At 35.8% G+C, this 12615-nt stretch overlaps 1 protein-coding gene across 6 annotated transcripts in view; it reads right to left on the reverse strand.

The window, feature by feature from the left end:
- Positions 1–500: 500 nt before the first annotated feature.
- The window catches only part of LOC127861164 (probable phosphorylase b kinase regulatory subunit alpha), a 71199-nt gene continuing 59084 nt past the window's right edge, over positions 501–12615 (reverse strand). For 4 of the 6 annotated variants that reach the window (XM_052399544.1, XM_052399543.1, XM_052399541.1 and 1 more), the window contains 5 exons: positions 11102–11211; positions 6275–6445; positions 5232–5285; positions 2416–2622; positions 502–1733 (listed from right to left, as the gene is read on the reverse strand). In XM_052399544.1, coding sequence (XP_052255504.1) covers positions 1563–1733; positions 2416–2622; positions 5232–5285; positions 6275–6445; positions 11102–11211 — 713 coding nt within the window. In that variant the 3' untranslated portion in view covers positions 502–1562. Of the gene's footprint in view, positions 1734–2415; positions 2623–5231; positions 5286–6274; positions 6446–10215; positions 10296–11101; positions 11212–12615 lie in introns of all 6 variants that reach the window. The other 2 variants (XM_052399540.1, XM_052399539.1) reach the window with 2 other exon arrangements.

The raw sequence follows: 12615 nt of genomic DNA on the forward strand, positions 1-12615 counted from the left end.
AACTGGAAGGACACTACGCACATGCATTAAACCCCCTTTTCACAGAGCATAACCAATATGCAATGAATATGCCTATAAGCTTAGTAACAGGAATATCATGAAGTGGATTTGCAGGGAATATAATAATATACTATAAAGGACATATTTCAATAAGGTATATCAATGCACCAGGACCATAAGTCTTAATAATTGGAATCGTTCATATACTTGTCAGTGAAATAGAATATGTATGGAAAATTCCTTGTGAACATCACTCCTACAATATAGATTTTTTTTTTCGAAATAAGTTTAAATTGTACGGGGTACATGTAAATGGGCATACTTTGCCAATTTTTTAATCCTTAAACAATAGTATCTGCTAAAGATTTCTACATATCAAATACCGCTACAATATAAATGTAGTTTCATGCTATTTCCTTGCTTTTGATTGAAGAAATGTTCAATTACTGTGATATTCTGAAAACAACAAAGGCCAATTAGGATTTTTATTTAATGGCTCCAATAAAATTAGGAGTAGTGAAAACAGTATCACACAAAGCATAAACATAACACTATATACTCAATATTTTACCTTGGTTAAAATACTGAATGATAAACCCACAATTAGAAGTTCAGTACTTCAACTCGCACACTAATTATTTAAGAACATTAAATGGTTTACATTTTTTTTTATACAATAGATACTTAAACAAACTGCAACAGTGTTCTGATAAGGGAGTATTTATTCATTTAAAAGTGGTGTACTTTTATATTTTAAACAAAAATTACTGAACACATCTACATTAAGACAAAATTTGTGTTTTGGTAAATAGTATTAAATATGCTCACTCAATTAAAAAAAATTAAACATTATAATTCCATGGATTTAACATAAGGTCATCACTTAACTAATTGGCAACGAAAACATGCATAAAATATCTGACTCCTGGAACAATCTGTCAAAATTGTATTGCATTATACTGCATCATGGAAAACCATATTTTACATGATATAAAACAGCAAAGTAAGTATAACACAACATGTATATATAACTTGACTGTAGTTCGATATAAAAAATGATACTGAATCATCTGAAAAAGTATACTGCCAGCAAATAAAAAATAATCATTGGTGTGGTCTTTGGTTATGTGTTTACTGCATGTAAAGCTATGTCATATCACTTTGAACAAGCATGCAGTTAATGGAAACATTCCAATCAACATTTTCATGCCAGTAGGATTTCTGGAAAAAATTGAAGACCATTCATATTCCACACTCGGTCGACCCTGAAATCTTTTCAAGTCAGGGGAACCAATGTCTCACATATAATAAACTGCCCCCCCCACCCCTTCTGTCATGGAAAATCACTCCTGCGTGACAAATTCCAAGATTTGCCTCCCTTGTTTTGGTTGCAGGAAAGATCAATCTATGATTACAAATCCTAAGTAACCTCCTTTCGTTCAAGAGCCAGAGTGATAAACACTCCTGAATGACAAATTTATCTCATTCAAGTTTACTCCCTTTCCTAGTTACAGGTGAGACAATCCCAGATGGATGCTTCCCCACAGTTGTCTCCCATGTGCTCAGCTGATGTTGCACTCCAGGTTCTGGTGGTCCCCAATGTTCATGAAGACTGCCAAGGCACGAGCCAGGTAGGACATGGTGCCATAGCGACCGCTGGGGGCGGTATCGTACAAGTGAAGGCAGATACCTGCAGACCCGGTGGAGTGATTCACCACCTCACTTGAGATGTTCTACAGGAGAAAACAGAATAGTCACCCTTCATGATTGATTGATTATGTCAGTGTCTGATCATGCATATTTATCATGCAAACAGCCATTGATTTTGATCACTGCTTTTGACAAATATATGGAACAGATAACTTGGTTATATTTGAAAAGAAATTAATTTGGACATAAAAAAATCTTACAATCCAATTGATAATCTGGTCATGCCAAAACAACTTGCATACACAAAATATGCAAACTTATATACAAGTCTCTCTTTTTTGTTAAACTTATTTCAGCCTAAAAGGCCTTAAAACTGTTGTCAAAATATATGAATATATGAAATATATTAGCCAAATGAATTTAAAAAATGCAAAACATTATATTTTAGCTCCCAAAACCCGAAACTCAGTTTTTTAAGTGCTTTTTCGAAGTGAGGTTTGCATAGTGAATTTGGTGTCCACCAAGCAATTAGTTCCGTCTCCACTAGCAAAGTGTTCTAAAGATTACTGATTCTACCCGGTACACAGACTTGAGAGTGTCACAATAAGTAAAAAAACTTGAGATGAATTTGAGCAAAAATTTTAGAGGTTTAAAATAAAATGTTATGTGTGGCGATACCTGTTTTTCTCCTGGAGCCCATTAAAACAAGTAATCTCTAAAAAAGAAAATCTGCAGCCCAAAATTTATACATTATGACAATTGTACCTGTTCTTTGATGAAGATGCTGTTAGCCTGTTGCACGATCTTGTCCACATTTAGCACCTGCCCACTGAGGTTGATGCGACAATCTCCTTCCACCAGAAGGGTGGTCACCATGAGTGCCTCAACCATCAGCTGTCGGTACTCAGGCTGCGGGATCATGTTCAACACACGCTCTACCTGCAGCGCAAACTTGAACTCACCCGAGGTCATCTGTGGAAAAATAGTGGACTTGTACTAAATATTAAGAACAACTTAATCACAAAAATTCTTTTAAAGAACCCAAGATATGTTAAGCTAAGCCTTAATATGAGGTATCACAATATGAAGTTTTAATCAAATAGCTTCATTCATGCTGAGGATATTCAGTGAACACTTTTTCTAAATTTAAGGCCAATGAACTTGAACAAATATTCATACCGTGAAATTACCAAAACAAAATTTTCTAAAGTGTGTTAACTTTAAAGTTACTTCACCTAATTATCGCATACTTTTACCTACATATGTCAGACTTGACCAGACAGATTGTTAAATTATAAGTATAAGAAAGCAGGTTGAAGTTAAAAGTACACAATATGTGCTTAATACCATACTTTCATAATTGAGAACAAGTTAGCAAGCTACAACCCTCAGGTGATTTAGTTATTTACCACATTATTGAACAAACAAGAGGGTCACAGGCCCCAAGGTGCTCACCACAGACCCAAGGATCTAATGTTATCAGAACAGGTTACATTCACAGAATACCACTAACGACATATTAGAATACAGTAGATTCCACTTAATTGAATATCGATTAATCAAATAATTCCGTTAAATGAATAGAAATTGAAAACACCAAACCATTTGCATCTCTTCCCGTTGTAAAAACTCCACATATTCTGATAGGAAATATGGTGTATTTCGGTTAATTGAATAGCCAATTTTCTATTGCACACTATAGTCCACACTATAATCTAGCAAAGAATGTCATAAATCTCCAATGATACACATCGTATCGACGATTTTGACAGACACGCTCAATTGACTGCCTTTGTTTTCATTTCACACCATGCATACATGTACATGTATGCAGTGTCTGTCAAGCGACAGTTTGCAATCGGTGATGGAATGTTACACTATATTCTCAGTTCGTGTATATAAACCTACACAACTGCGTCACATTAAATCATATCTAAACATGATGTCAAACAATCAAAAACGCGCAAATTTGTCAAAACATCGCAGTCTTAACACTGATGATCATGTTTTCACAATAACCAAATTTAATTCCAGTTTTGACCAGATTTTCCGGTAAACCAATACACAGTACATTATCTGTTTCAATACTAAACTACCTGAATGAGCGTAACGTCAAAGATACAGCATTCTCCTCGCTACAAAGTTTTCCTTTGACGGTGTCTATACACCCACGCTAATTTTCGCGCGCTTTTTACCAGGACAATACATGAGCGTAAGATGGTGTAAGCGTAAGCGGTGGGTAAAATGAAAATGGGAAAAATCATTACACGCACCGTATGGCGTGACATTGTACATTGCGGCATAGTTTTCGCTAGCTTTTTGTTGGAGGCAAAAGAAATACATGTGGACGTTTTAGAAAGTGTGTTTTGGATTACAAAATTTGTATTCTCATTTAGGAATTCAACAAAACATTTATATTATCTTAATAATGGATTCAATATTTAATTCCAATATAAACTTTTTTAAACGCTTTACGTGTCAACAATGTTTTGATTATGCATGAAAAGTACAATTTCCAGGAGGATTACACCCGGTTAGTGATAACATTGGAAATATAACTGATTCCGTATAATTGAATAGTCCGGATAATTCAATAGTCGGACGTGACAAATGGGCTATTCAATTAAGCGAAATCTACTGTACTATAAATGAAAACAAGCAGGGCACAATATTGCTCCAAGAAGCATCTTTTGAACAACTTTGGTAGAGGACCATTATATGATATTACATACTCAAAATATGTAAAACTATAAGACTTGTGGTTTTATAGTGCTTTTTTAGTTTTCACTACATATATAAAAGTGAAACCAGTAACCCCCAGGGCAAGGCTAATTTGACCCCAGGGGCATGATGAAAAACCACCATAAGATGTAATATGCCAAATATCAAAGCCTTGGGATTTCAGAGGAGCAAGATTTCACTATTTATATTTAAAGGAAACAGCTGATCATTCAAGAGCGGGGATTTTTACCCCAGATCTAAGCAAACTTAGTAGAGGACCACTAGGTGCTGTTACATGCCAAATACCAAACTTCTTCAAAAGACAGGATTTTAAAAGTTTTCAATAAATTCATAAAATTCTTAAACAATTTTTCCCCAAAGTAGAGGCCAACTTTGACTCAAGTATTTTTTTTATAAACTTGATAGAGGACCACCACACAATGTTATATGTGAAATTTTACACTTTTGCACTTTGTCATTTTAGAGAAGAACTTTCAAATGGCCATACAAGTCTATATAAATCATCTTAACTCTAGAGCATGGAAATTTTTAAAGAAAGTGAATGATTACATTAAAGTGAGTAGAAGACCGTTAGAAAATATTACACACCAATCAATGAACCTGAAAACTTTGATATTTTGCTTAAGTTTCATTAAAATCTAAAAAGTAGTTCAAAATTGATACAAACACCCACTCAATCACAAACTAGAGCACTACGAACACCGCACATCGTGGCATTCCAAAAGCTCCCAATACTCAAGTAATCTAATAAGAAACAACATCCCACAAATATGCTTTAAAAAATTATTCAGAAAAAGTCCTTCTCAGAATAAGGGGAAAAACAGTATACATATCTGTACCTCTCGTGTGAGACTGTGAGGCAAGAAGTGGCTGCCGATGCTCAAACCATGACACTGAAAAACGAAAAACTTAGTTAATACCATACCATAAGCCTCATTCTGAGAAATATGGGTTTAATGCACATGCGTTAAGTGTCATCCCAGGCTATATTAAGCCTGTGCATTCGGCACATGGTAATCAGGGATGACACTTTCTGCTTTAATGGTATTTAAGAGCATGTCTCAAATTCTACAAGCGATTTCAATATACGTGCCAAATGCCCCTGAAGTATTGTCTTTACCCAAAATTGTGTTCTTTTTCTTCAAACTTGGGGAAAAACAGAACAAAAAATGTCATTAAAGAACAGGAATCGCAACATCCTCTTTTGACATGTTTGATTCAGTTATAAAAAAGTTATTCTCTGCTCAAGAATATTAACTAAAGGGCAATAATTGTGTAAATCTTACAGAAATTTATGGTTCTTGTGCGCCGCATTTTCACTGAATACCAGATAAATGATAAGCAGTTTCATTTCAATATTTTCAATAGTTCCTGAATAATGGTCATAAAAGAAGCAGGGAACATTAGCAAATGGAAAAAGGGAAGAAGGGACCATGCCAAAAAAGTTTAGTTAGTTTAAACCTATTTATTATAGCTCGATTGCATCAAAAGCCTAGGGTTTGTCTTATTTGAAAAGCTTTTGAGTCCGTTTACTGCGACTAGAACCAGTACTTGGTGTCTATGTGGGAGATCTTAAGAAGATCTTAAGAATGCTTCCACAGTGGGGATTGACCCCATGATCTTCTGGTCGCTAGGCAGACACCATATCCACTATGACAAGGCAACCCTAAAGGTTTAGTTGAAATTAAAAGAAATCAATTTCAGTTCCTGAATTAACATGTCATGCAATTAAATGCAAAGAGTTAAACTTAACACATATTTGTTGTCTAAAAAACGTTCAACTGCATGCAAATGATTAATATCATAACATTATTATTTTTTTATACAGAAAACTTGAGCAAATATAGCAGAATTGTAATGAGCCAGCCCTAATCATGCCTACCTTTTCCAGCACCTTCCAGACCTGGGTGTAGAAACCGACCGGCACTCGGTTAAGAGCACCATCTAGCCGACGCCGACGGAGCCACTGACCCTGGCGGTCCTCCATTTCATCCTCTATCTCTGGCTTGCCGGCAGCCGACGGTGGTGACTGCACAGTAACTGAGGGCATCTTCTGTATAGCGTATAGTGAAACATTAAAAATGGCCTTATGCCCCTATTTTCCCAGCAGGTCACATGTTTTATGTGCTATTTGTGTTTCTGGGCCCAAGGTTACACAAATATTTGACTTTCAAACCCAGTTACAACTAAAACAAGAGATGTGTTTGTCAGAAACACAATGCCCCTTATTGTGCTGCTTTGAAGCCATATATTTGATCTTTGACCTTGAAGGATGACCTTGACCTTTCACCACTCAAAATGTGCAGCTCCATGAGATACACATGCATGCCAAATATCAAGTTGCTATCTCCAATATTGCAAAAGTTATGGGCAATGTTAAAGTTTTCGGACTGATTGACAGACCCCATATATTTTATCTTTTACCTTGAAAGAAGACCTTGACCTTTACCTTTCACCACTCAAAATGTGCAGCTCCATGAGATACACACGCATGCCAAAATTGCTATCTTCAATATTGAAAAAGTTATGGGCAATGTTTAAGTTTTTGGACGGACAGACTGACTGACTGACGGTCAGTTATAAAAACTATATGCCACCCTACCAGGGGTGGTGACTGCACAGTAACTGAGGGCATCTTCTGTATAGCGTATAGTGAAACATTAAAAATGGCCTTATGCCCCTATTTTCCCAGCAGGTCACATGTTTTATGTGCTATTTGTGTTTCTGGGCCCAAGGTTACACAAATATTTGACTTTCAAACCCAGTTACAACTAAAACAAGAGATGTGTTTGTCAGAAACACAATGCCCCTTATTGTGCTGCTTTGAAGCCATATATTTGATCTTTGACCTTGAAGGATGACCTTGACCTTTCACCACTCAAAATGTGCAGCTCCATGAGATACACATGCATGCCAAATATCAAGTTGCTATCTCCAATATTGAAAAAGTTATGGGCAATGTTAAAGCTTTCGGACTGATTGACAGACCCCATATATTTTATCTTTTACCTTGAAAGAAGACCTTGACCTTTACCTTTCACCACTCAAAATGTGCAGCTCCATGAGATACACACGCATGCCAAAATTGCTATCTTCAATATTGAAAAAGTTATGGGCAATGTTTAAGTTTTTGGACGGACAGACTGACTGACTGACGGTCAGTTATAAAACTATATGCCACCCTACCAGGGGCATAAAAACAGATGTTTCATGGTAAAACATGGATCTCCTACCCCACAAACCTTTATGACTTTTTAAATTAACTAATACCTTTATAAAAATGGTATCAATAATAATTCATGTTTCAAGCCCCTGTGACCTTTGACCTTTTGACCTTAAAATACAAAGGTGTGTTTTTTTTCCCCCAACAACCAGCCTACCAGTTACGACCATCCAACCCACAGAGGTACAAGTGCAAAGTAAGAAAGCTTCCCAAACAAATGTCAATTTAAAATACTGACCGATCAAAATAATTGATTTTTATTATTTATATGCGAATCCATGATAAAGCCATGTTTAAATACTTTCATCCATATTTTATCATTTTAAATAAATACTTCAATATTTATTAAACATTTAAAAACTGAATATTTTGATAATAGTATCCACATAGTTTACATTCTACATATATAGTTGGAAGAAACGTACAATAAACAAAATATAAAGAAAGACAACACATACTCATACTAAAAAATGGTCCTTAAGAAAATATTTAAACAAGGAAATCCTAAGTACATGTCTAATGAATATTTGTGGGAAGTTACATAAAAATGCTTCAAATGGTACAGAAGTTATTCAATGGCCATGAAATACATGCTAAAACATTGGATTTCAAATATGACCTTGACTTAGAGACGCATTACTGACATGCCTTCTTGACTTAGCCCAAAATCAGAAAATATATGATATATTATATATGAGCAACATTTTGTAATCATTCTAAGTGTATAGATAATATGGAGGACGATACGAAAATGAGGCTCAAACTTTTGACCTTGAAGTGTGGATCATGTGTTTTGTATATCATCCCAATGACAAAGAAATTTTAGCCCAGTATCAGGAAAATCCATCATATGATTTAGGAGGAATGGAATAGCATGCAAATAGAGTCTTTATCATGGACCTAAAACTGGGGTGACTGACTCATGTCTCCCGAACATAGTCACAAAGATATCTGAGCTGTGCATCATGGAAATCCTTTCACAGGGTAAAAGATATTAAACAGCAGCCTTGAAAATGGCAGTTCAAAGATTTGACCTTCAAGTGTAACCTTGAAATAAAGTGACTGAATCATGCATTCTGAATTGCCTCTCAAGTCCCTTAACATTTGGGCCTCATTTCATAACCAATTTGAGGTTTTATGCTTATTAGGCAAACATTTCTACAGTCTTCACAAGGTTTCACTATAGCCATATGAGGAAAACTGTCCCCGCCCACTTGTAGCTATGTTTTTCAATGGACCAGAACCTTTATTAAAACTCATTGCGGATATTAAAACAACAAATTTTCTAAACAAAGTTAATGAACATTAGACAAAAATATAAATGTAGAATGTCCAGAAGCTTTTTCTTTCATCTGACCTTCTAAGTGACCTAGTGTTTGACCCCAAGTGACCCAGTTTTGAACTCAGCCAAGTTATCATTGGGACAAATATCCTAACCAAGTTTCATGAAGATCGGGCAATTGATGTGACAAATAAAGAATTATCAACGTAAATGTTGACTGTGCATGACATACATTTAACAACTTACAAAATCTTTTCACAACAAGATGTGTTTGTGAAACACAATGTCCCCCTATATGACGTTTGACCTTGAAGGATGACCTTGACCCTTCACCACTCAAAATGTGCGCTCCATGAGATGCACATGCATGTCAAATTTAAAATTGCTAGCTTCAATATTGCAGAAGTTACATTACATGAGCAATGTTGACCCATATATTTGACCTACAAGGATGACCTTGACCTTTCACCACTCAAAATGTGCAGCTCCATGAGATACACATGCATGCCAAATATCAAGTTGCTATCTTCAATATTGCAAAAGTTTTCATTAAATAAGCGATTTGGGCCACATATATTTGACCTCTGACCTTGAAGGATGACCTTGACCTTTCACCACTCAAAATGTGCAGCTCCATAAGTTACACATGCATGCCAAATATCAATTTGCTATCTTCAATATTGCAAAATTATTCATAAAATAAGCGATTTGGGCCACATATATTTGACCTCTGACCTTGAAGGATGACCTTGACCTTGACCTTTCACCACTCAAAATGTGCAGCTCTATGGGATACACATGCATGCCAAATATCAAGTTGCTATCTTCAATATTGCAAAAGTATTCATAAAATGAGCGATTTTGGCCACATATATTTGACCTCTGACCTTGAAGGATGACCTTGACCTTGACCTTTCACCACTCAAAATGTGCAGCTCCATGAGATACACATGCATGCCAAATATCAAGTTGCTATATTCAATATAGCAAAAGTTATTGCAAAATGTTAAATTTGGCACAAACCAACCAACAGACCAACCAACCAACCAACCAACAGACCAACCAACCAACAGACAGGGCAAAAACAATATGTCCCCCACTACTATAGTGGGAGACATAAAAACTCGCCATGAGCACTTAGTGCTCAGGTGAGCTAAATTATACAAGAGACATAAAAATCCAAAAACAAATGCAGAGAGGGTGAAATTCAACCAAAGGTGCACCACTGGCAATTTCTACCAAAATTTAACTCCCAAAGACAGAAAACCTGACAAAAACGTTCACAGTCCCAGGGGGGTGAACTGCATGCCTTACTTACTGTCTCCCGGAGCTCTAGATGGGACCGTTCCCCTACCACTGACCCCACAATGTGGGACTGGGAAGTCTTAATCTCCAGATCTTATAAGAGAAAACACAGACAGACATAGAGACAAAGATTGTATACACTGGCATTTCAATGCTTGATGCATACACATGCTTTTCAAAGCATATATGCACACACTCAGCTTTCAAGGCCTAAATGCATACACTGGGATTTTAAGGTCTTCATGCTTTCCAGGAATGTCTAGGCCTTTGCACTTGGACAGGCATTTCAAGGCCTTGATGCAGCAGAAAGTTGCACAGAGAAATGGTTCTATCTAGAGACAATTCAATATACAGCTGCAAACGGAGATAGGGGGACTATATTGCGGGAAAGATACAGTAAAACGCTAGAAAATCTATTTGACAAAGGGCAACAGTAAGAAGACATGCATTCACATGTGCATTTTCTGTACGTAATATGCTGAGTTTGCATGCACATTATCCTCTCAAATTAGAAATAATATTTTTATAATGTATGTTACTTTTTATAGAACAAAAAACAACAACATAAGGACAAAAACTAAACTATGTTCTCATGATATAATAATACCTGGCAAGTGTTCAGAAACTATACACTTACAAATAATTGTTACTGTTTGAACTATTTCAGCACATGTTTTGCATGTTTCTTTCAAATTTCTCAGTATTTTGGAATCACCAGACATACTTATTGAAAACACCTCGAACATGCAAATAATTAACAGCAATGTATAAATGCAAACTACAGAGTTGGAGTACTCTCCCTTTCCACAAGCTACAACAACAACAATAAAAACGTGATAAGCACCTAAGGCCCAGATTTAAGCAGGCAGCAATGTTAGTAACATGTCATTAGTAAGCACCTGATTGGGTAGTCCTTTTCTACTCAGCTTTGAGGCAAAGGCCGAAGTCTCCTGTCGTGACTGTTTTGATACTACTGAAAACTTGTACTCATCATCATATTCGTTCATAACTGCAAAATAGCAAACACACAGACATGCAAAACAAAACATGAACTGGTCCAGTCTACAACACAAAAGAGTTACCAGTCTGGGTGTATACTGATGTACTGAATGTGGTACCCGGTAATCAGAATGCATGACCAAATAAACCATGAAGATTAATTTTCTTTGTGCTTAAACATATTCAACAAGTTAAGCTACTTAAAAAATCTGATGGCCACAAAAGTGTTATGCATGCATATCTTTAATATCTTTAATGTGATACAGTAATAACTTTAAACATGTCACAATCACTGATGCCCCATCAACAAATGGTTAGGCTCAGTGGACAAAAAAGGGTAACAATTGAGCCAGAACTGGCTGCACTCAAACTCTCTCACTCTCATATTAATATTAAGGTCACACAGATGTGAAAATTTGAGCAAAATCCCCAGAGCAGTAAGAAAAATGGAAAATAAACAGTTTGGGACTATGCATCTCATGGTGGAAAAACAGACAAAGAAACATAATATCGCAAAAAATTATTGAAATCAAAACTCCTTTTTTTTAAATCAACTTAACAATAAATTCATTCAACTGTGTAGGTTTGAACCAAATACACCCAGAGGTTTAAGAGGAGTTGAAAACATAACATTTTGGGGCTAAATATTTTATTTTGGAAAAACATACAAACGGCCATAATTCTGCCACAATTCAAAGCCGAAATTCCTTTCTTTATGACGATTTACTCACCAAGGTTACACAGCTATGAGAGTTTAAGCCAGATCCATCCAGTAATAAAAGAGATGTTGAAAACATAACCTTCGGGACCCGAAAAACAGGCAAACTACCATAATTCTGCCACAACTTCATGCAAAAAAAGTCTTTTCTTTACATTCACCAACACATTAAGGTCATTCAACTGTGTAAGTTTGAGTGAGATCCTGCCCATAGTTCAAAAAGAGTTGAACAAACAAGCTTAAGGACGTACATACATATGTATGGGCAAACAAGTGCAATGCTTAATGCCACCCACACCGTAGTGGCATACAAATCTTTAAAACCAACAGAACTTTATCATATTTTAGAACATTCATACCAAAACCACAGGTCCCAATTTCTCATAAGTGTTTAATTGTGTTAAGCTAAGACTAGCTTATCCTTTTAATCAAATTTAAATACAATTTTCATTTAAAATGATAAAAAAACACATAACATCTAAAGCCAAATTTGCTTATCACAATGTTGTCACATAAATTTTTGTGATAATTTGAATTGATCAAATATGAGACCTAAGTCACTCATCCATAAGAAATGCCAAGAAATTGGGTCCAAATGTTGAATGTTAAGATTTCAACACAAAACAGGAACTTTATGTAATGCATCTTCTTCTTCAGCAAAAGACTCCGTGTTTCATGAAAGATCATTACCTTGCA

Source organism: Dreissena polymorpha, chromosome 15, assembly GCF_020536995.1.
Source record: "Dreissena polymorpha isolate Duluth1 chromosome 15, UMN_Dpol_1.0, whole genome shotgun sequence".
Classification (NCBI taxonomy): domain Eukaryota; kingdom Metazoa; phylum Mollusca; class Bivalvia; order Myida; family Dreissenidae; genus Dreissena; species Dreissena polymorpha.